Source organism: Drosophila arizonae, chromosome 4, assembly GCF_054131065.1.
Source record: "Drosophila arizonae isolate 15081-1271.41 chromosome 4, UAZ_ARI_1.0, whole genome shotgun sequence".
Taxonomy (NCBI): domain Eukaryota; kingdom Metazoa; phylum Arthropoda; class Insecta; order Diptera; family Drosophilidae; genus Drosophila; species Drosophila arizonae.
Genome location: NC_142924.1, coordinates 23,185,983 through 23,212,061, shown reverse-complemented (window position 1 = coordinate 23,212,061; position 26,079 = coordinate 23,185,983). Strand labels below are relative to the sequence as shown.

General features: G+C 36.1%; 1 protein-coding gene across 28 annotated transcripts in view; it reads left to right on the top strand.

Moving 5' to 3' along the window:
* The window catches only part of Rbfox1 (RNA-binding Fox protein 1), a 138,246-nt gene extending 113,316 nt beyond the window's left edge, over positions 1 to 24,930 (top strand). For 10 of the 28 annotated variants that reach the window (XM_089468472.1, XM_089468475.1, XM_089468479.1 and 7 more), the window contains exons 4-17: positions 2,508 to 2,795; positions 5,936 to 6,685; positions 6,767 to 6,820; positions 7,427 to 7,519; positions 8,626 to 8,680; positions 9,534 to 9,575; positions 12,105 to 12,125; positions 16,210 to 16,864; positions 18,769 to 18,820; positions 19,035 to 19,088; positions 20,334 to 20,405; positions 21,035 to 21,192; positions 22,177 to 22,240; positions 22,382 to 24,930. In XM_089468472.1, the coding sequence (XP_089324598.1) occupies positions 2,508 to 2,795; positions 5,936 to 6,685; positions 6,767 to 6,820; positions 7,427 to 7,519; positions 8,626 to 8,680; positions 9,534 to 9,575; positions 12,105 to 12,125; positions 16,210 to 16,864; positions 18,769 to 18,820; positions 19,035 to 19,088; positions 20,334 to 20,405; positions 21,035 to 21,192; positions 22,177 to 22,240; positions 22,382 to 22,426 (2,403 nt within the window). In that variant the 3' untranslated portion in view covers positions 22,427 to 24,930. Of the gene's footprint in view, positions 1 to 2,507; positions 2,796 to 5,935; positions 6,686 to 6,766; positions 6,821 to 7,426; positions 7,520 to 8,625; positions 8,681 to 9,533; positions 9,576 to 12,104; positions 12,126 to 13,560; positions 13,835 to 16,209; positions 16,865 to 18,768; positions 18,821 to 19,034; positions 19,089 to 20,333; positions 20,406 to 21,034; positions 21,193 to 22,176; positions 22,241 to 22,381 lie in introns of all 28 variants that reach the window. The other 18 variants (XM_089468490.1, XM_089468497.1, XM_089468491.1 and 15 more) reach the window with 17 other exon arrangements.
* The last annotated feature ends 1,149 nt before the right edge of the window (positions 24,931 to 26,079 follow it).

Here is a 26,079-nt window from a genome sequence, read left to right as displayed (position 1 = left end):
AGCATACTTTTTGGGGCTGGCCCAGCACGTGTCGCTTGATTTGTTGTTTTTTTTTTATGCGCCCGAAGCACATTCGGCCAAGCTCTATGTGGCTTACAGCGCTTACAGATTATTTTATGCTCTCATTAAAAAATTCAAAAATTCAACAAACCAATTCATAGACTAAGACAACAAGACTAATTCATTTAAAGTAAAAAGAAAGAGAAGAAAAAATAAACACATGTAAATTAAAATCTCTCATCCACAATTACTATTTTTGGATTCGGCCTTAAGGGAATCAGTTCAAGCATTTAAATTAAATGACTCTTACATATTTTATGCTCTTCATTTATTTAACGAATAATTCTGAGTATTTTTATTGAATCACAAATGTTTGGATAATTTTAGTCTTTTTTTAATGGCGATTTCATGTGATTTTATTTCACGCAGCATTTGTTGTTTGAGCAGCGGCATGTGCTTATTTGTTTATGAAAATTGATTCGTGCATTTGAATAATTTAACAGCTGAGCTTTGCATTTTTCAGCTAAGCTTTTGTGTAACATTTAATTTGTGTGCCACACAATATCACGCACACACACACACATATATACACACACATACGCAATTGTTTAATTGTTTGCATTTTAATATTGGCGAACTTTGGCCTCCCATGTGCAATAAATAATCAAATATTTAATTATTGGGCAATACAATTGCTTGTTGTTGTTTCATTTTCGGTCTTTAACTTGTATTCCTTTTGTCGTTTTGTAGTTGAACTTAACTTTGTGAATCTAGGCATAAATTAGAAAACATACTTAGACATTGTCATCAACAAAATATGTCAACGTGGTAATCTACTTAGTATAATTTCAATGGGATTTTCTTGGCATAAGGGAGTCTTAGCTTGTAGAACAATATAGTGAGTTAACTTTAATGTAGTAGTGTCTAGAAAATCAAAAATTAAACTATTGTTCTGCTAAGCTGGAAAAATCAGTGAATTGTATATTTATATATTTTTGATATATCTTTAGCTAACTTCTGTTAAAGCTCTGCTGTCAATAATTGAGCTGTCACATGATGTTACACACCCCATTAGCTGGCATCTAAGTGTAAATTCATTCAATTAGTCTAGCGGTGTATCCTGTATCTGAATTAAATATGAATTGAGCAATTGCAGCTGCATTTGCGGTAACTGCACAATAATAGAAGCAAACTTTTATCATAAATAAACCATAACTCAAGCATAGCCATGCACTCGGTCACAAATAACTGCGAGCGACGACAGCTGAGCAAACGCATTGCGAATTGCCTCAGGCATATTGGGCATGAAACAATAAACAGATATCAAGACAATATTTCTCCGTCTCTGTCGCCTGAAACTATATTGTTTTTGCATGAGTGTAAATCGTCGACAAATCTGACTCAATCTATTTCCGTTAGACAGATACTTGAATAACGGACAGCAGACAGACAGGAGAAAAGCCTGTATAAACGTCCATAGTTGAGGTGTGAAATCAAAAATATAAAATTACGCATACGCCCGGTTGGACGTTGCGCCATTGAAACTAATCCAGCTATGAATTTATTTTTCAAACAAGTCATTTTTTGATAATAAACAAACATAATATGTGTTGGTCGCATGATGTATTTACAGATCGTTCATCTAATTTAATATATTTCTCTACAAAATATATACGTATATACATATGCATATATGTATATATCTAAATCTATATATATATATATATATATATATATATATATATATATATATGCATCTGGCTATCACTTGCTGTTAGTAATTTACCCCCTTTACAAATCCACACAATGTTAGCCATGCTTTAAGTTTGACAGTTTGCTGAACTGATTGATGAATTGTTATTGATATTGACTGGTTGATGGAGTCACATCTGTGTGTGCAATTTGAATAAATATAATCCTTGACATGTATTGTATGGTTTTTTGACTACATAATAAATATATACCTTCATATCTATATCAATATATATCTTAGATTAAGACTGTATAAAAGAAACACAAAACAAAACTGTTGAATCATTTTCTAGTTCTTCGCATTTTGTTATATCACTATTTTAATACATATATATATATTTATACTACTTATATAATTAACAATACGCTAGCTGTATCCGAGGCATGTTCAAAATGAAACAAACAAAAAAAGCAATGAAAAGCAACTAAACCATGGAAAATGCAGTTGAATATGTATTAGTTATACATATACATATTATATATTTATATATTTAATTACTTGTATACATATTTGCAATGTACTTATATACTAAGCAATTTTTTTGGTGTTGGTCGTTTGGTGGATTGCCTGACCGTCTGCCTATCGTAGTCCTTGTGTCACTTAAACACTCTCTCTCACACACACACTCACACTACACACATCCGTATATATATTTATATATATAAATATAAATGTATATATATGCACAGCTATGAATGCGCCTGTAATGCCAACTAAACGCAAATCCTTGTTGTTATCCGCAAATTTATCACAGACAAATCTGTCAACACAACAACAACAACAACAACAGCAACAACAAACACAACAGACACAGTACAATGGCAGCATTAGCAATGGGACCGCAGCCCCAACTCCAGCCACACTGCCAGTGCAAGCAAGTGGCACAGCAGGAACAACTGCTACGACGCTGGTCACGCAACAGCAACAGCAGCAGCAGCAGCAGCCACCCGCACCTCTGACAAATGGACACGCGATGGAGCAACTGCAGCAGCAGCAACAGCAGCAGCAGCTACCGCATACCCCACAGAATGTGCTCAGCATTGTGAGTTTGGCCAATGCAGCAACTGCAAAAAAATTATAATAAAATAAACAGTCAAGAAAGGCAACAGCAACAAAAAGAAACGCAATGAAAAACAGTGAAAGACAGCAACAACAACAACAACAACAGCAAAATAATAATAATAATAATAACAAAATAAAATAACAAGAAAAACTCTAGAGCAATGCAAACAATCGGGATATACGTTTCATGAGTTTGGTTTTCGGTTTCATGCTTGCTCTGGGTCTCTGCAGCTCAGTTTTTGTTCTCTCTCCCTTTTTGTTCTCTGTTTGCTGCCTTTCTGCTGACCAGCGCCTTCATTAAGCAAAAGTTGCTACTTAGTCATAGAGAACCCACGTAGTTAGTACGCATTCATTGCAGCTTACGCATTGTCATTCCCAGTGCGTCTCGCAACAATGTTGGGCTGCATAACAATTGTCTGGGTTTATAAATTCCTAAACTTGAGTGGAGAGAAACAAAATGTGGAAGCAAAACTCTTTTTTTTCTGTGAGTGTGCTTGGTCCTACAGCGCACTAACTAAATTAATATTAAATTAAAATATTGTTACATTACATATGATTTTCTTATAATGCGTAGTATTAGGCTGAGCTATTCACCAATGCGACTAATTTGAAATTACTTACTAAACCGACAAATAAATCGCAAATTTGAGGGCAATTTCATTTAGCTGCTTGGAATATGAAACAATCCATGAAATTAGGGTAATTTAATTTTGATTAGAATGGCCAACACCTTTCGCATTCAATTGAAAACATTTAGCTCAAATATCAAGACCCTTTGCATGTTAACCCTTTGATTTTGATAGACCTATACACTGCCAAGCCAGAAAAAGGGGTATATGGGTTATATACTGATTTTTAGGATGATGTATGCATATTTACCTGAAGATCAAAGACAAGGTAAATTAAGACGATTAAAATATTTGGGGCAATCACTAGGCCTAAAATATTTCTACAGCTGTATAATAAGGGGCATATCAGTTATTTACAAATTATTGGGATAATGTATGATCAAAGAGATATTTAAAATATTTTTAAATTATCAGGCCTAAAATATTTCTGTAGCTATTAACACTCTTTTTATAGAGTATGCCTCTGTCGTTGTTATTTGCCACGAAATTCCTTGCTCCTTGGCTTTTGCTTTTGAAATTTATGCAAACATGCGAGCGACCTTTTTGCTGGCACCGCGTCGCGTGCCTCACTGAAGGCATTTTATAAACTAAAAAGCGTTAAATGTCATTTTAGCGTAACCCAATCCCAATTCCATTCCATTCCCACTCCCAATTCCAATTCAAATTCCAACGGCCCTTCATTTCATTTGCTGGATCTGCCTACGTTATCGTTAGCCATTTATACGGCAAAAGTTTTTCACGCTATTTCACTTTACCTCGCCGCTGGCAAATGAAGCCAAGGCAAAAAAAGAGAGCAGAAGGAAAATGCGAGGTAAACATGCAATCGAAATCGTATAGGGAATAGTTTGCCACGATATCCATACATGTTTACAAAAGGAATTGGCTTTAATTTATGTGTCAACAATGCGCATTTAATACGAAACAGCGAACGCAACCCCAAAATTAAGTTAGCGCCATTTCTATTGCCTACATTGAGGGGCCGCCGCCCCTGAACAAATCGAATTTATATACGTTCTTAGCTGATGTTATTGCATTTGCCAATGCATTTGCATCGTGTGCGTAAATTGACAATAATATGAAATTATTCAAACCCACAGTCAGATAACGAGCGAGATAGAGCGATGGCGTGAGAGAAGGGGGAGAGCAGGGAGGGGACGACAGGACGACACATGGTCTGTGGCATGGTTGGTTGACTGACAACAATGCCGATAGGCAACATGCCACTGTGCATATTCAGTTTTAATAATGCAAAAATACAAATGCAAACATTTCCGCAGGGACATAGCTCGGATTTGGTTGCACACAGAGAGAAAGCGCGTGGGCGGGGAGGTGGGCGTGGTGCACTGCGCGACAGTTTTATTGCATAAGTCAACAAAAGTCTGTGCCACAAATGTGCCATTTGCATTGGGTTCGATTGTCTGTCCGATCCCCCTCTCTGTGTGTGTGTGTGTGTGTGTAACCTTTCTTTTTTATTGGGTCACATGCACACACACACAATAGATGCACGTATGTGTGTCTACAAACCACTTGAAAATTGTATTTTCGTTTCAATTGTTTATTTATTGCGGCACTTGTTCGCATTCGATTTTCGATGTGGCAGTTGCAGCAGCCACAGCATCGTCGTCAGCTGCAGCCACTACAAATGCATCTACATTTCACCAATTATCAATAATACATTTACATTACTAAAGCATTGTTGATATTGTTTTCACTCAATTTGTGCACTGGATTCCCGTGAGAGTCCAGAACTTAAGCATAATTGAATTAAGTAAAAATTGCAATGGGTCTGTAAATAATGTTGCAAATTTGATTTATACGCAATTGAATATTTATTGTACTGCAAAATGCGAATTATACGAAATGAAATGAAACTGAGTATGAATTAAACAACACATGTATATTAAATTATATTAATGTATAATATTAATCAATTAGCTATATCAAATTTGGTATATATCGATCTCCTATTTTGTATATATCGATATCGAGTCTATGATTTATCGACTTCTATGTAATACTATTGAATAAGTGCGGGATGATACAGAGGTTTTGATAAGACTTTACTGTATGCCAAAAAATAACAATTAATCTAATTTAATTTTACCGTTAATTATTATACATCTAAAAATCACCTGATACAGTTAAATAAATGCAGGATATGCTTTTAATGGACAGTGTAGAAAGCAGAAAAAATTTTTCCATTTTTATATTATTTTAGCAAGAGCAATATAAGGCTTAATGCTTAAAAAAAAAGTAAACATTCAACTAATTTGTTTTTGAATATCAAGTCTAGGATATGTCTACATATAAAAATCAATTATACATCTAAAAACTTCTGACACAGTTAAAAAAAAATGTAGGATAACCACTTTATGGGGGAGTGCATAAAGCAAAGACATTTTTGGATTTTAGATTTAGCTTAAGATTAAGTTAAGTTGACAGTGCATTATACTAATTTGATTTTATATTTCATTTCTCTTTGCCTCCACAGTCCACAGTATTGATTGCCAACGAAGCAGCGGAGGCACAGCAGAACTCGGCACTGCCCCATTCTGGTGGAGGCGGCAGCGGTACTGGAGCCGGTGGTGGTGGTGGCGGCGGTGGCGGTGGTGGTGGCACGCCCAGCTCTCCGCTCAGCAGCTCACCGTCCAGCGTTTCAGTCGCCCCAACAGCAGCAGCCGCGCTCAACGGCAACAGCAACAGTAATAGCATCTCGAACGATGGCAACGTCTCGGGCAACACATCACCTATTGCCAGCGGTGAGCCGCTGCTGCAAACACCACCAACTGCACAGCAACAACAACAACAACAGCAGCAGCAACAGCAACAACAACAGCAGCAACAACAGCAACAGCAGCAGCAACAGCTCAACTTAAGCAGCAGTCCCACAGCAACCACCTCGGTGACAGCCAGCTCCATAGCTTCGGGCGCATTGGCCGCCACCAGCAGCAGCGTCTCGTCAGGAATACTGCCCACAGCCGGTCTGGATAGTATTGCCAACTGCGGCCAGCCTGCCAGCACCTCCCAGGTGCTAGCTCACATGAACGCCGTCAGCGGAATCATAACTGCGGCCGTGCAATCACCCAATGTGGTAACTAGTCTAAACCAGTCGGTGTCCTCGTCGGTGGCCGCCGCCGTGGCCGCTGCTGCATCGCTGGATGCCAAGAGTCAGCCCAAGCGCTTGCACGTCTCCAATATACCGTTCCGCTTCAGGGATCCCGATCTGCGTGCCATGTTTGGGGTAAGCCAGAGGCAGCGACAGCTCCAGAGCCATTGCAACAATTTCCTATAATACTAACTCAAACTCCTGTTTCGCCCTTAGCAATTTGGCAACATTTTGGACGTGGAAATCATCTTCAATGAGCGCGGCAGCAAGGTAAGTCTACAGGATGTCTGCTTTATCCTGTTGCACGATTCATTTAAATTATGCACTGAGCGGGCGGGCACTTGAGCCATTGTCAGGTGAAGCGATGTCCTTTTGTCCGGCGCCGTTGCCAGGGACAACCCTGTTGAAGCATTGAGTTCGCTTGGATATGCTTTTCCTCCTTTCGCTCCAGCGGCTGCAGCTCCAGTTGTAATGGCAAAACTTCAATGTACCGTTAAGCAGACGCCGCTCACAAATATAATTGCATAGCAACGGGCGCAGTTGCTCTGCAAGACACGAAAAGAATGTGCATAATTTAAGGCGCCGACGCATGCCCCAAGATGCTGAGGCCCGCATGCTCAGGGCCCTCCCCCATGCCTCCTCCCCGCACCTTACTTCCCCACCATTCTGTTTCCCCTTTCGTGTATACTATACTGTAGCTTAGCCGTGTGACTTGGTGCCAACCTTGTTTTGAAATCGTACTTTATATCTACATATACATACATATTATTCCATATATAGTCCACCTGAATATGTGTGTGTATATCTCTCTTTGTATACGCATATACTTATATACTCTATATGTTTTTTAATTGCATGTTTGATTGCGAATGGCAGGGATTCGGTTTTGTAACATTCGCTAACAGCAACGATGCAGAACGAGCACGCGAACGTCTACACGGCACCGTGGTTGAGGGACGCAAAATCGAGGTGGGTGCATGCAAGCCAAAAATACTATAAACCACTCACACACACACACACACACACACAAACACACAATACATGGGCAGCTACTATTATCTAGAACTAATTGCAAAACTATCACAACTTTCTTATTCACCACCAAAGAAATACTACAATGAGAGAAGAGGGCAAAGAATTTCGGTTTGAAGAAATTGGCTTTCAAGTCTCGGCCTTTGCGTGTCTACGTGACGTGAAATAGTTTTCACGTGTTTTCCCATTGCAGAGCGAGTTTTATTTTATGGTACCTTGTATTTATTCTCCTTTTATTTTCATTAAATTTGCCGCGCATTGATTGCGCTGTTGGGGCCATGCAAAGTGTATTTAAAATCGGATTCACACACGGTCAGCGGACTTTGATTTCGCATTTTAATCGAATGCTCATTAATTTTTAAATTATGCGCAGCCTTTTTTATTTGCCTTTAATTAAAAATTAATTACTTTTTTGCCCTGCTCATTTCACATTTCGCATCAAGGAATTGATGTCTGTCTGTGCGCATCGCGCACCCCTCTGCCTCTGTATTTATGTTAAGTGGACGGCCACAAATAATTGGCAGTTAAAATATGCTGAAAAAGCGCAAAGTGCCAACTGTTATTTAAACAATTCAACAGCGACCCACAAGAGGATGGCAATCATTATTTTCAGTTGTATTCTGAAACCAGCAAGCTGCCTAATTATCGAGAGAAAATGCAATCGTGCGGGTGTGAACTGAATATTGAAGGCTGTGAAAGATAGATGGAGCACAAATATTGGAAACGGGATATAGCTGTTAAAATCAAATAGTATTTATTAATTCGCCCTCACAGGTTTAACCACTTACACACACACATACATACACATACACCTCATGCAATTGTAATTGTTAACTAACACCAATTTTTTCCTACGTTCTCTGTACATGCAAAATGCGATTAAACTATAATATAAAAAATCTACATAATGCGTAAACTATATTTAAAAAAAAATCAAACAACTACAAAACTCACCACCAAAACCCACCACGCTCGCTGCAACTCAACTGAACTCAACTCTACTCGTTACTCGAACTCTCTCGTTACCAATAACCATTGTGAAGGTGAATAACGCCACTGCACGTGTACAAACCAAAAAAGTGACAGCAGTACCCAACGGTAAGTTGCTCTAACCCACACACGCACACGTTTATATATACACACGCACACACCACACACACACATGTATAACACCTATATTGAACTAAGTGTAAGCTATGTAGCGAAACAAGTTTAAATGTTGAACAAAGAAATGCAATTACGGCTGGCCTAGAACAACTATAAGAAATGAGAAGCACGCAAAAGGCAACTTAAATAACAACAGCAACAACAATAAAAACTTGAACACAACTGCCATAATATTTGACTGGCCGTTGCCGTTGCTGCGTTTAGTGTTGATATAAATTTCGTTGATTTCGTTTTTTTTTTTTTTTCTAAAATTCGGTTTTACGTTTCTTTTTGTTTATTGTTTTGTTTTGTGTGTTTTTGTGGTTCTCCTTTTGTTCAAGTTGAACTTTTCACATAAAGTTCTGTGGCGGCTGCAAATGCAATGTTAGCAAAACTCAGCGAATGTTTCCTAATGAAAATGTTTGGTCTTGGAAATTTGTTATTGCTTTTGATTTAATTTGAGGAACTTGTTGATAAGATGTATGCCAAGGCGTTAGGCAATCAAAACTTGTTAACTGAATTGCCATACTAACAAACTCTAGCCGATTTTGCGGTTGCTAACCAAACAGTCTATAGACACACGCCTATATAAACTTATACACACACATACACAAATGTTTGATAAGAATTTTGCCTTGTTTGTTCTATTAACCAGAGTTATGGATTTAAAGTGTTTGTCCTTCAATTTGTATTATAAATTGATTGAATACAACGATTTAATAATTGCAAAGAAGAAATGAAATTAAAATACCAATTTTTTTATTTTTTATTTTGTTTTCTCTCACACAACCAACAACACACACAGTTGTACTGACCAAAGACGGTGCCCTACCGGCTCCAGCTCTAGGTGAGCGAACCAGAGAACAAATATAAATGGAAAATTGCATTAGTGTTATGTCTTGTAACTTGCTTGCAAACAACAAACTAAAAACAAAAAAAAAAAAAAACAAAACAAAAACAAAAAATTAAAAAATATATAGCTTATACATAATTAATCCACTTAATGTTGTCCATAGCCATAGGCACCTAATCATGATCGAGCGTAACCCCTTTTATAGTATAATAGCACCCAAATCTATAGTCAACATTGTCCTGGCATGTTGCACGCTAACGGTGGCATGATACAAACCCTCAATATTGGCTAAACAACTCGAAATTACCTGTAATACCAACAACTAAACGATATTATCTAAGCATACATGCATTTACACTCACAGTCCCAGCATGAATACTGTCCATGATTTCTATGATTGTTCTGTTCTTTCTGTACGTACTGCTTCATTTGACAGCTGGAACTTTATAGGAGCATATCTATAAACACACATATATGTACGCTGTCCTTTTCGTGTGGTTTCTTATACAAAGTTTTGTCAGTTAGAAGTTCTTAGTTATTTAATGTTAGTTTTGCAGTATACACGTTTTTATTTAAGCTTGCGGTTACCTCAAAGTTTGCGCTTTTACCGAAAAAAAAAAAAAAAAAAAAAAAAAAAATGGGAAACGACTGTCAGAGAGAAAAAGGGTGAAGAAAAACAGCAGCAGCAAGAAAGTTTTTCATGCCATGTATAATAAATAATACTGCTGATTAAATCGTCTTTCCATGCAAGTTGCCATTAAAAAGTATTCACAGCGCAAAATCTATACTTTAGTTTCGCTCAAATACGATAAGCCGATTACCAACCCAACGCAAGCCAAACCAAACCAAACTCAAACCCAAACCCAAACCCAGCCCAAGCAAACAAAACTGAAGCGAGCTGAGCAAAAGCAAAAGGGAAGCAGCTGAAATGTAGCCAGCAGCTGCTCCTACGGAGTTTTTGCCTTCATGTGGACAGGAGATGCAAAATGCTTTTGTATCGCCAACAGACAGACGGACTGGCAGGCGGACAGACAGATTGGAGATGAGATGCTGCACATGCTGATGCGGCTATGGCTGTGGCTGTGGCTGCAGGCGGCATCTCTTGCCCTGCCCTGGGTGTCTTTGCCGTGGCTAGGCTTGGCTTGGCTTTTCCAGGCTCGTTGCTCGGTTGTTCCTCGCCTCACAGTGCTCCACGGCGCTCTGCCACGTGCACGTAATGCGCTTCATTTGCGTTGCACTAAATGCAAGCAGTGTGTCCGCTGGGACGCCTAGCTATTTATGCGGCTGCCAGCATATTATAGATAGACAGACTGGCAGACAGATAGACAGATAGTCAGACAGAGCAACCGAAAGGTAGTTATAGTGTTGCCGGATAAGCGGAATAGGGGGGCGCTGGGAGCGGGGAAGCACTCACTTTATCACGTTTCGAACTGGCTTCACTCGCCGGGCAAAAAGCCGGCAGCATTAGCTGTGGCAGCAGTGAGGGCAGAGCTCATGGTATTCTTATTGCTCGTTACGTTGGCAAAGGCAAACGAGGCGGAGTGCGGCGTGGCGGGGCGCAGAGGAACGGGCAGTAAGGATAATTACAAAGAAAATAGGAAAGCACACAACGTTGCAAACATGTTGCGGCATACACATAAATTTTAGCAGCAAAAAATCAAAAACTTCTTACCAACTCCAGATGCCGTCTAGTCCTCATGTCCTTAGCTCGTAGTTTTGTTGCTGTTACTTGCTGTGTCTTATGCAAATGTGTTTCTTTCACACACTCTCAGCCAACTACTATACAGCATTTTGCAGAAACTTTTGCCTTCTACATTGTATGTTAACTTCGACCTACACCTACATACATACATACATATATGTACATATATTTGTGTGTAAATATTTTTTGTTGATCCTTTGACATGTTCAGCTTAGTGCGCCCAACCAACAGAAACAACTAGAAATTCCTATTGCCTGCCTGTGTATGTCTATTTGACATTTATTTTAATGTACTTTTCGATTCCCCCCCTCTCCTCTCGCCATGTATTTGTTTAGCAAATAGCGGAAGAGCGACAGACAGCTTATTTGTTATTGAACTGCATCATTGTGAAGCATTTAGAATTTTCATTGCATACTTTTCTGCGCACATTTGATCGATGAAACAGAAATTGGCGAATCATTTGAGAGAAAAAGCATGAAAAGTCCAAATTTGATTAATCCGAATAGCAGATATTTGTTCCATTCAAGTCGAAATGCATGTTGTGTGCTGGCAACTAAACCCATTCTTCCCGCAAGCTTTTATCCACAAAATATACAAATCCCGCAACTGCATTTAGCACGGGCCAAACTTGTAAATGTTATTGATCCTGCTGGCTATATAAAACGTCTTTGTACATATATAAATATATGCATAAAATCGCAATTTAAAATGTAAAACTAATTTTAAGTTTTCTCTTGATTTTTCCATGCCAACAACAACAACAATAACTGCAACTACAACAACAACAACTGAATCGATTCATATAAATCAACCGGCTATAGTTTGCGTACAATGGCCTGAAGGTAAGCGTTCTGTCACGTTTTATTTGTATACTTTTGCTGTATTTGTATTTTGTATTTATTGCTTGCCGTGTATTTTGTTATAAATTCTCAAATAACCCACACACAATTGAACACAAGCACACACACACGTATACACACACACACCCAACTATTCAGACAAAAATAAGTTATCTTTAATGTATACGAGACCCGTTCAGTTCCTAATATAAGTATAAGCCTTTTTAGAGTGTAAGCGAAACCAAGTACAAAAAAATCAAAGAAGACAACAACAACAATATATCTGCATACACATGAATAATATGTTAGGGAGCTCTCCTCATGTAAAAAGTATTGTAACTCTGGGATCTTTGACAGTTCGAGGAAACATTTTCAATTTGCCATTCAAAAATCTCCACCCAAATGCAAATTTCATAGATTTATTGACTTTTTTTGTTAGGTTTCAAGTTAAGCTGTTTGCATACTATACTATAATATAATCGTAAACCTATTTTTTTTACAATACTAAATATTTGATGACTGTTTTTAATGTCATTTTTTTTTGTATACTTTTTTCCATATTTGCCAAAATTAAAAACCAAAAGAGAATTAAACCAAAAATAGAAAACAAAACACGAATGACAATTAAATTAAAACTTAATTGAAATAAACAAATATCGTTACTTACCGCTCGTAAACCCCATTCTGAATCAGGCGCGTCACTATTTTCTTTCTAGACTTAATGATGCTGATGATCTTGTGATCGTCTAATAATGGTTATGAATTTTAGCATATTGCGGCTGTGTTGTCTTATGCATACTACCTAACTACTATATATATATATATACACTATTGAAAAGATATATATACATATAAATATATATTTACTATAATTTTATATACATATCTGAACAATCAATATCATTTTGTTTGACACATTTATTTAATCAGTTTTGTTGTATGTGCGTTTTGTTTTTCTGTCCTTAGTTCGTTTTATGTTTTGACATATTTTGGTCTGGTTCTTTGGTCTGAACATTGTCGGCAATGCTCCTTAGCGTAAATACTTATTACTTATGTATAAACACACACACACACACACTCAATCTCACCCACACACTATCATCTATCCATATGTATACGCAAGAGCAAACACGAATGTATTTAACTGTTAACTTCGTCGCGAACCAAACAGCTTTATTTAGCACTAGATTTAAGCTATATATTTATACCAGAAAGAAAAACCAAACCGAGTCGAACGAATTACTGCATCCCACAATTCGAACTGTAAATACGACACACACACACATACATTCACTCACACATATATGTTTTATACATAAGTGTGTGTGTGTGGCAGACACACACTCACACTTAGCCCAGTTTCATCCATCCATTGTTTCATTGAATGATACAAATACAAAATCTAACAAAATTTATGAACGTGTATGTGAACCTCAAGGTTATCGGCTGCCCGTGGCCGCCGCTTGGCCATTTTTGGGTGCGCCGGTTGGTGCCGGAGCGCCGACGCTGCCGCCGATGGCGCTGCCGATGCCACTGTCGGTGGCGCAGGCGGCAACGGTGCCAGCCGCGGTGCACAGCGCGCCCGCACCCCCAGCGCCCTCAGCTACGCCAGCAGCCACGCCCATTATGCTGGCGCCCCGCCATCCGGCGCACAGTGCACTCCCAGCAGCTGTAACGGCGCAATCTGCAGCACCAGCAACGACACGGCGGAGGTACATTGAATTGAATTGTCGATCGCATTTCTTTGAGTGTATGCGCCAAAAAAGCAGAATTCAAAAATTGAGCAAACTTGTTGACATCCACAAGAGACCCAAACACACACACACACACAGACACAGCCAGCGAGACATACATATGTAGTTACACACTCACACACACACACAACCACAGGCATAACAGCAAGCAACAAACTTAGTTTTGAGATCTGTACCATATACTTACCTACATATATATATACAATATAATTGTTGTCTTGTTCTTTTGGTTACGCATTTGGGTTTGACTATATGCTAAGTACTATATATTGCATACCTGTTGGACGCCCTTGAGATTGCATTGTTCTACGTACGGCTAGGCGAACACAAGCAACACACAACCCTAGAATCTACCAATCAATCAGCCAATCAGTCTATCAATCAATCGATCCAATCAACTAGTGTCACTCTCACCTGACAACTGTAATTAGCTCTTAAGTATGGAAAGGTTTTTAGCTTTAACCATAGCGTACTTACCTACATTATATCGTAGTCTATAAAGTGCCCTATATCGTGTGACGGTAGACAATTTTATGCGAAGCAAGCTTCATTTTATAAAAGAAATTTCATTTAGTTTCTTAGTTCTTAGTCTCTCTCTTTCTCTGTCTCTCTATCTCGCTCAAGCTCTATTCATATATTTCTTAACTGTTTATACACTTGATATGTTTTTACTTACTTTGCAATTTTGCACGTCTTTAATTTGTGTTCTCATTGAAAGAAAAATTAAGCTTAATTAAATAAAAATGAAATAAAAAATGGATGTGGTTATTTATAAGGAAGTTGGGCCTAGGAATTGTTATCAGATATTGATACGATGCGTTTACACTTTGTTGCATGCTACAAACTGATAATGCCCCGAATTCGGAGCTTTGATTGCTTGGCTCTAATGCTTTTTTATTTGTAAATAGCGCAAATCGAAATTAACTTTTGGTAATTGCATTTGGAAATGGGCCACGAAATTGCTGAAAGTCCAAATGTTACACACAAATATTATCTCTGTCAACTTTTAATTGGTATTTATATAGCAAAAATCAAATTTGTTTCGTATAAGAGCCCAATAAATTTGCAATTTGTACTCGGCTGACAAATTCAATAATTAATTTTTGTATTTTGCATTTCGCATTGAAATGCATTTGCATACAAGCTCCTCTGAATCTCCAATTATGGCCAGCAAAGCGCAGCGCTCTTGACCAATTTATTGCGGTCTGACTGCTAATTGTTTGTCACGAATAGCACAAAATGTATTTTTAATTACATGTCGAGTCGCAATGATTCGATGGCATCCATTGACATTTGACAGATTGTGCAGAGCGCTTTAAGCTGGATTATTCGTCCTCATAGATTCATAGAATCATCTAATTGTGTAATATTTGTAATCGTAAACTTTAATCCATTCGGCACCATCAATATTGTTTTTAGTAAATGTGTTTTTTCATAGTCTTGATTGCATTTTAAGGTTTGAAGGTTTCTATTAATACATACATACAAACAACTTTCCACACAAACGTTATGAATCTACATGCTTTGTTCTTTGAATACCTTGATAATGATTTGACCAAACATTAATTAAATGCAATAAGTTGTAAAAAAAACAAAATGTCTTGCCGCATACACACGTAAACCTCAAACTCTATATATATATGTATATGTTTTTATTCTCAACTGAAGATCGGTCTAATGTTTTTCGTATTGTTAATGGATGGTTATATAATGATAATAAATCGTACATATGTAATTATACATACACAAACACACACACAACAAAACACCAAACGAGCGTAGCATTTCTTGGTAATTCAATGTTATATAATATTAATTAAGTATGTTTCTGAAACTGAATTCCCCTTTATATGACTGACTCACGTATGTCTTATGTATTGTTATATGTATATACCAACAACATCATTTGAATATCTACACATTCAAACAGTTACTACATATTGCCTAGTATTTGCTAAACATATACTATATGCTATATACTATATATATAAATATATATTATATAAATTTACTTATATAATGAGAGAGAAACTAACCGCATGCATTTTATGTTCTTTTCTTTTCCTTTTTTCTACTTTTTGCACACGAACACAATGACACACACACACACACACACAAATCCACGCGACACATGTATGAAATGTAATGCGTGTGTACAAACACCCACACACACACACTGACAACACTCACACACAAATAAACACACACACACGCATTCACACTGGTAAAAATGTTGTGTACAAATCGTTGCAAAAAAAAACTCAAAATCAAAATCGAAATAAAAAAAAAAAAAAAAAAAAAAAAAATACCAAATCGTTTTGGCCGCCTCACAGCCGTAACTGCTGCTGCCATGCGTGGAGTTGCCATACAACATGGAGTTGCCTTCCATCCCCATCATCCGCATCATCATCCGGCGCTGGCAGCCGCCGCGGCCGCCGCTCAGCAGCAACAGCGACGTCAGGTGGCCGCCGCAGTTGCTGCCCAACAGCAGCAGCACCAGCAACAGCAGCAACAGCAGCACCAGCAGCAGCAACAACAACAGCAGCAACAACAACAGCAGCAGCAGCAACAGCAACAACATGCCGCAGTCGCTGCCGCCGCCGCTGCCCAGCACTCACAGCACGCCGCTGCCGCCGCCGCCGCCGTCGCTCACACACACCCGCATGCCCATGCGCATGCGCTCGCGCCTCAACTAGCCCAGCTGCAGCCAACGCTGCAGGCCGTCGCCGTGCCCACTGCCGCTGGCAGTGCTGCGGCTGCTGCCGCTCAGCAGCACTCGGCGCTGCAGCAATCCCTGGCAGCGGCCGCAGCCGCACAGAACCCAGGTGTGGCGAACAGTGCGAGCGCCGCCGCTGCCGCCGCGTACGCGGCACGGCTGTCCGCTGCAACGGCATCCCAAACGCCGGCCGCTGCTGCTGCGGCTGCTGCTTCCATGGCAGCGTCGGCTAATGCGGCCAACAATGCTGCAGCTTTGCATGGATTTGCGCCGTAAGTAGAGTTCACTCCACGTTGCCCAAAAACACACACAAAAAAAAAAAGAAAGTGAAAAAAAAAAAACAAACAAACGTCGTCGTCGCAAAAAATCGACATAAAGAGAAACTGCCATGTAGCTCTAGTTGTATCTTGTTTATTTATTTATTTATTTACTTTTTTAGTTGAATAATCTCTATATATTGAATGTAGTTTTAGCGCACTTACTTTCTGTTCATGTGGTGTCTACGCTCGCTCTCGAACGCTTACTCAAAAACCAAAAACCAACAATGCTACACCAGCAGCAGCAGCAACAACAACTGGCTCACTGTGTTGCATGCAATGAATAATTACGCATACGCCATGTTGTGCGGCCCGCTGCTGTTGCTGTTATTGCGGCTGCTCACCAGTCAACATTCATTATTTCACACACCCAACTCATCCTTATCCCACTGAAATTAACCTCATCCCCCTCTAGTCCACTTCCCCTCCCACTCCGCCGTTCCATCTGCGAGCGTAAATTTGTTTATAGCTTTAACGTTGTTTTTGTCTCTCAATTTTTGGTCTATGCGGTGATTCTTTTGACATAATTAGCTATCTTGTGTGTGTAACGTTTTTATAAGTATATCCAACTATATATGCATAGCGTCACATTTGCCTAATGTACCATCTAATTAAATCGCAAGTTTAGACTTGTCTCTTGTATAAAATCAACAAACAACAACAGCAACAAACAACAGCTATTAAAGCCGCTACCAATTAACGCACGCCATTAACTACTACTTAAATACCCAAAAACATTTATTCTTGACTGAGAGAAGTTATTTTGGCATTCGTATTTTGATAATCGTATAAGTTTTTTATTACTTTGGTTCAAGGGTCCTACGTAATACTGTATATTGTGTACCACTAGGCGTATGATGAATCTGAAATTGAATTGAATTGAATTTAAAAGAAATGTTATTGATGCGTCTGCTGCTGCTGCTGTCGCGCATGTTTCCTCTATATCTCAAATAATTATATTATATTATTATTTCGAAATACACCCGTTTACAATTTTGTGTTCCTTCTTTGTGGCTGCTGTTCTATAACTAAATAATAGCGTATGATTGACAATGATAACAATGATAATGCTACCATCTTATACGAAACTATTCCCAACTAATTAGCTAGGTGCATGAATGTCTCTTCTGTCTATTAAAATGCAGAGGTCGCAGAGTGTTTCTTATACATTTTTTTCGTAGAATCGAGTCAGTTGTATTGTATATCGTACTCGTACTTACCACATATGGTTGATTATTCTTGCTAGTTAGTGTTCTACTTATAGCTTACATGTGCATCTGCATCATCCAATAATCACCTCATCATCAGATAGGGTAGCGCAAACCGAGGGAATAGGAGAGGAGGCAGCTTAGAGTCAGATGTTAGGTTTGAGTTGGGTTCATGTTAGGCAGCCTAGAGCTAGGGAATCCTTACGTTTTCAGTTACGCCCTGAGTTTCAGCCATTTTACCAATTGTACCCGGCACAACAAATATATATTAAAAACAAAGAGAAAAAGAAAAACAACTGAAAAGGGCGCAGGCAAAGTTTTCGCTTTCAATTACAACATTCTTCTAGGCCAAAACTTTGCCTTCACCTTCTTTTCGTAACGCCCAAACCAAAATCCACACACAAGTGCGTTAAAAAAGATGAATGAAAATAATAATAATATATATGAAAATTTTTGAATTTTGCTTTTAAGTGCTTTATATATAAATAGATATATTTATATATATCAAATGGCAGCCGAGTTAGATCAATGAGCGAACAATTATTGAAAACATTAATCCGCCTCAGCTGTCATGTAAATCGATTAAATAAAGTGGTCAATGTAGTTATTAATCTACGAATCTATCTTATCCTTCTACTTAAACACCCACAGCGTATACTATGATCCCTTCTTAGCAGCCGCTGATCCAAATCTACGCTTCCAGGTGAGTCTATGCAAATTGTACTCCACACTTAGTAGTTAAGACAGTCATTTAGGCTTAATATTAGTGTAATATATGTTAAGATACATTTACAATATATCTATACACACACACATCTAGTTTAAAGCTGGCTAGCTAAACAAAAACCCCCAAACTTCTTGAAAACAAAAACAAAATAAATATATATACATATATATATTATATATGAATTTTACAGGCAGCCAAACCGGTCACTGAAGTTCCAGCCGCACAGCCAGCCGCCATATTAAATGTAATGAAACCTATTCAGATCGATACGTTAACCGTAAAACATAACAAAACCGTATTAAGAACGTTCTTGAAACTACAATATTTATTATACTCTCGTACATACACATTTATTCACACATTACTTTCAATTGTAACTTGTGAAAGACACCAATATTTGACTTGGTTTTTGAACAGAACATTATTCTTCTATATGTTTGTACATTTCTCGCTCTTTCTCTTTGTTACAATTACATTATTATGATTTTATTTTTATGTTTTCCTTCAACATATTATATTATATTTTATTGCATACAACACTAACGACGAGTTTTGAGACACACTTTTTATATATACCACTCACGTACCCACACATTGAGAAATGGTGTTTTTCTATTGTTTCTTATCCTTTGGTAACTGGTCGTGCAACTAAGTCTGTAAAATTTGTTGGCATTAGCAAGCGTGTAAACGTACAACAGCAAAACCAAAATATATGCATACAAATATATCACAAGTTCCAATTAGGGCCGAGTGTCATTAACAAAAACAAAAACCAAAAATATAATTAAAATTATATATACATACATAAGTAATTGCTTTTATGTATATAAATACTCGTATTCATGTAATTTATCATTGTTCTATTACGTCTATTTCTATCTATGAAGCGATTACTTATATGCATCGCTTATTCATTTTGTTAACACATTTTCTACAACTAAGTATTACACGCGTAGTCTCCATAAAAAAAGAAAACATTAAAAAAACAACAATTGCTTTAGCTAGCGGCCATGAAAAAGACGCATAGCATACTTTCAGGCTGCATGCCGCTCTTACTCTCGCTCTCTTTTACTCTCTTTCTGTCTGTCTTTGTCTATTTGAAAATCGAAAGAATTTCCAAGTTTATGTTTCCTTTCCTTTTCGTATTTCATTCACGCAAGTTTTTGTTTGAAAATTTAATTTCCTGTGAAATTTGCTTTGCTATCTATCTATCTATCTATACCTTATACATACTGATATCAATAAATTACATCTATACTTAAGTAGTATATAAATAACTATTCTTCAATGCTGTGAACATTTTTGTAATTTTACTAAGTATGTATTCTTTTTTGGTTACTTTTTTCACGACTGTTACAAAATACGCAACAACAACAACAACAACCACAACAACTACTGCATCAAATATCTATACAACATTATCAAAACTAAAACGAAAAAAAATACAAAAATACCAAAAATTATACCAAATATATCGAAAAACTTACAGCGCCGCACTGTGACTACGCTAAACAGTACCCCACATACGATCAACCGCATTCCGGTACCACAGAATGTTTTGGTAAAAATAATCATTTTTAGCTAGAAAATTAAAAATCAAAACAAAACAATGAATTTATATATATTCAAATCCATTAGAAAATTAGTCTGTTGTGCCCAAATTAAAACTGTTTGTTTGATGTATGTGTGTTGTTCATTTTTCTGTTTCATACTTTTAATGGGACTGCGCTTTGTCTCTTGCACCCACATCTAAGTTATAATCTAGCTATAATCTTTATATGAATATACACTCGATATAAGTTCTTTATGAATCCCTGCACTTTTGAATTTGTTTGTAGCATTTACTCACACCGTACATCCATAAGAAATTTGGCATCTTGGGTTTATAGCTTGAATTCGCTGGTCACATCCTTGAAATTATAATTATGTCTACTACAATAAGCAAAGAGTAAAAACGCACTGATATTATTTGATTGCACTCCTCTTATGTTTGGTTTTAAAAATAAATATGTATATATATTATAAATATGTATATATATTTATTATTATATAAATTTTTTTTTTGGTTTAGGTTCTTAACTCTTTTTGCCATTTTGCTCTCTCTATCACCTGTCGCTAGTTTTGTCGTTGCCGTTGTATCTGTTCGATTGACCTTCCCTTTAACACACAATTTGCTTCACGTTATTCCAGGCCACTGCTCCGCTGTTAAAGACACCCCTGTCTCAGGCCCAGCAGCAGGCGTATGCCACGGCGGCCACCACCTACACGGCGGTCGCTGCTCGGGCCTACGGGGCCGCGGCAGCTGCTGCCGCCCAGCCGGCACTCGCTGGCTATGCCACCGTAGCGGGGTAAGTTTTCATCTCAGTTTTCCATGTGTTCATGTCCCACGCTCGCCCAGTTGAGCTCCATCACACTCATCGCGCACAAATGCTCCACAAAAGACTTGACTAAGCGCACAGCTAACCCGCACTACATTAATAAATTAATCAAATTTAATCGTAACACAACTTAAAACCAAAAACACTTAAAGTAATCTAATTAAATATTAAAGAAGACTGGATATAAATTGTAATAGATTAAATGTTCGAATATAATTCATACTAAAAATGTATTTAATTTTTTCTTGATTCAGTTCATTGTGATTTATTTTAGTATATATGTATTTATTATATATATATATTTATTTAAGTCTGTATTATCATATTAACATATCATTGATAATCTTAACAGCTACAACAGCCGTTGTCTAGGCCTATTTCCATATCATATAATAATCTATTTTATATCAATTGCATATTATTTTATTAGCACAACTCTTTTATTATCATTATTTGTTTGATATCTATTTTATTAAGTAGTAGTTAATTAATTGATTACCTTATTATTCCATTGTAATATTTGTTTATTTACACATTACTAATTTATTTGATTTGATTCTTTTTTGTTTAATTCGGAAAACATAATAAACATTCTCAAGAGTAGCAAAAGTCTAAAACCGAAAATTGAAGAGTTCCAACTAACAATCGAACATTTTTGCAAAACTCTATCGAAACTAAACAACTTTTACTAATACTAACTGAAATACGAAGCTGGAGAGAGAAAAGAAGAAGAGAAGATGAATACTGAAGCTGTGAAGATATGTATCTGAGGAATAATCAAAAAGGCCACTAATCAAAAAAAAAAAAAAAAAAAAAAAAAAAAAAAAAAACAATTAACACACAAAAACTAAACACAACTAACCCGAATGGAGTTCATCAAGCACCTAAAACATATTTATAGCAACTAATTATCGTTAAAAATTTAATTAATAACCGCAAACGAAATATTTCTAGTTACGCGCGAGAATATGCGGATCCTTATCTAGGACATGGAATCGGACCCGTGCCCGGCTATGGGGTAAGTTGTTTTTTTCGCTTTAAATCTATTGCCTGAATTAGTATTAAACTACTTGAGCTAATACATGTACATAAAGTGACATAAAATGACGTCAATAACTTATTTTCTCCACTTGCCAATCTTATATCCAATTTCAATCAGGCAACCATGTATCGGGGTGGCTACAATCGTTTCACGCCATATTAAAAAGCTTCAGAAGTCAGCCAAAAAACGCAATTGAACTACTCTCGAAAATGCTCAATGTATGAACAAGAATTAGACGTAAATACTCCTCCTCCTACAGTGCAGTATGTAGCAGTTTAATCTATATACATAGATCCAGACGCGCAAAAACAGATGCTCAAAGATGATCGACGGAACGCAGAACCCACTCAAAAACACAAAATGGAGAGTTGAAAATCAAAGCTAAAAGCAGCCGCAGGCTAGCGGCCAATTAGGCAAAAAAGCAACAATTTTTTAAACAAAAAAAAAAACCAAAAACAAATCAATGTCGTCCATAAAAAGCATAAAAAAGAAATGCAGTATACACAAAATATTTAAATGGCAATTAATTTGCGATTAAAAAAAAAACGTGCTTCACGCGTAGATTTTTACCAAAAACAAAAGCTGAAATTTTGTGCGGCAGAATTTATATTTAAAAATTATATACCTACTGGATATATTATTATTATGCCAATAGATATTGTAATTATATATCAAAAATGAGCAATTCGAATGTATTTTCAGGCTGCAAACTCGAAAATTGACAAGATACCCAGATCAAGTTTTGCTTTTTAGTTTGGTTTATTAAGTTAGCTGTACACATACATATATATACATATATATATCTTTAAATATATACAACTTTCATTATTTCTGTTCATGTATTCGTTACATATAGCATTGTAGTTTGTAGTAAACAAGAGCCAGATAATTATTTGAAATTAACAATCAAAATTAAGAAACAGCAAAAGAAAAGTTTTAGAGCAAACATCTGATATATGTTTACCTTAATCTCTCTATACGTTTGTAAGTCTCCAAAGAATACTCATTTTATTATTGTCAAGTTATAATTTTTATTTTTAACATGTTTTTATCTGCTTTGCTCCATATTGTTCCTAGAAACTTTTATTCGGCAGCTAAAATGCAAAGTCAACTCTATGAAAATGAAAATGATATTGCTCAACTCGTAGTGCATAAGTAAATGCAAAAGATCAACACGTAGACATATCCTTGGAACATACAATAATAATTACTTTAATGCGGCCGTAGCAGCAACAAAAAAAAAAAAAAAAAAAAAAAAGTCTTTAATAGAAGGAAAAAAAAAAAGAAACAAAAATATATATACATATATGTATATTATGAGTAATAATAATACAAATATTAATGCAGAATAGTTTTTAAATTCAAGCTTCCAGTGACAGAGATAAAAACGTGAAATTGCGTAGTAAGCATTAAAATAAAGTACATTATTAGCTCTTACTATGTAGCACTTTCTTTGTGTGTTGTGTAAAAACCAAAAAGCAAACAAACAAAAAAAGAACATTTAAATTTAAAGAACAAAAATTGATATATATATTACTAAACTTCACATCGTTTCAGTGTTGTTAATTTTTTGGTATAGACCACAAAACTTCCCTAAGCAAGCTAAGAATTTATTTTACACACACTCTATCAAGTCTAATGCACACAATTAACTTATACAGTTGTGTATTTGAAATGTATGTTGGAAGAAACCAATCCATAGAAATAACAAATGAAAAAAAAAAAAAAACAAAAAAAAAAACAAACAAAAAATAATAAATGCTCAAGAAGTAATATGACCTCGTTCTCTATTTCGATCCTTAGGCAGCTACTGTCCTAAGACTTATACTCGTTGTTTGTATATGAAAAACAAAGAAAGAATAACGAAAAACTGAAAATTATTCAATATATCTTAAATTCGTTTTTGTGTGTATGTGCAATTGCTCATTCGAATTTATCCTTTTCACTAAAAAAAAAAAAATAATAAAGAAAAAGTCCAACACTTGCTATTTGCTAATTATATATTTACTTTTTGAGATTGTACATAATTACTATGAATTCTCTTATACTCACACTTAGACACACGCACAAACACACACACAAGAGCAACTCGAAGCAATTTATGTCATACTCAGATTTGAAATGTTCACAGAGTGTTTCTTTTAATATAATTGCAAAACAATTGCAAAAGAAAGAAAAATTAACATTTAAATTATAATTACGTTGACATTTTTCAAGCCAAAGTTTAAATTTAAATATGATTTTTAGTTAGATTTAGTTATGCTGACGACAAATACACTGAAAAAAGAAAAAAAGAAATAAAAAATAAATACTAATAAAGGAAAAAAATCAATTCAAACCCAACAATTGCCAAATTAAATGTAGCTTTCAAGTGAATAGACTCTTAATTAAATTAAAGAATAAACAAACGCAAATAAAAAGAAATAAAAAAAATAAAAAATAAGATAAATCTTTTAAAATAGCACAGAAATAAATACATATATTAACAAAACCTAGTATATCACAATTTTTGGCAACACACACACACAGGAAACTGAAAAACTTTTGGGTTTGGTATACAAGGCGAAATAAACCAAGTAGTTATTAAAACTCTAACATAATAGAATACATAAAAATTTATAAACTCAACTTCCACCGCAATTTTTTAAAACAAAAGAAAAAGAAAAGAAACACAGTCTTAAGCAAAGGTATGAACCTAAGTATAAATATGTAAAATGCAAACGCAACTCAATCAAACACTGCAGCTATAAATATATAATAATATATATATACATATACTACATACCTATTTTTAAACTATATATTTTTATTTTTATTTAATACTTTCGATAATTTCTGTGCGCCCGCCCTATTACACACCCAATTATTAAACACCCAGTACAAGAACAAGAATGAGAATTACGAATCTTAAAGCTGTAATCTTTAATCTGTGTAGTCTAACTGTAAGCCCGCGCCGCTTTTGTTCACTTTCACATAGAGCATACGCATAGGCGTTATATAAAGTATAAATATGAATTATATATGAGTATATATTATATGAAAAAAGGAATAAAACACTTATCTTTAAAGATGTGCCAAATTGTAAGTTGTACCATTTGTTTTTATCAATGGACAAAGCAAACAAATGCAAAAAACAAAAAAAAACAACAATTAAAATAAATAAAAAACAAAACAACAACAAAATTATATATATATATATATATGAAATGAAAACTTGTGAGCAGAAAACCCCCTCCCCAAGACGAATGATTGATTAATTGATTAGACAGACATTTCAACATTTAAACGATGATGGAAAATATTTTTAAAACTTAGCATTGTGTATAGAGACGAGAGTTAGAAGTTAAGCGTCCCCGGGCGCTTCCTTACAAACAAAATTGATAGCACTACAGAAGAGACGAATAGTATTATATTAGCGGACTCCCGCAACAATTTCCCCCTCACACACAGCAGCTTCTCTCCATCTCCCAGAAGACGAAACATTCTCGATACTTGTGGACCCGTTCTCTTTAAACTCTCTTAACTCCCTTAACTTTTGTTTATGTACACGCACACAGATACAATCCAATGCATTCATAAATGGCTATAAACAAGAGACAAATTTAATTGAGCAAAAACTATATATTGGTTTATATCAATTTTCAATTTGTAAGGTTGTGACAAATTGTAAACAAGCATAAAAATTAATATAAAAATGGGAAACCTTTAAAAACGTGCAGAAAATGTAATAATATATGCGTATGGCAAATAAAATAGCGCAGAGTAACATAAAACAAACAAGAAAGCAAAACAAACAGAATATTTGAGATTCATAC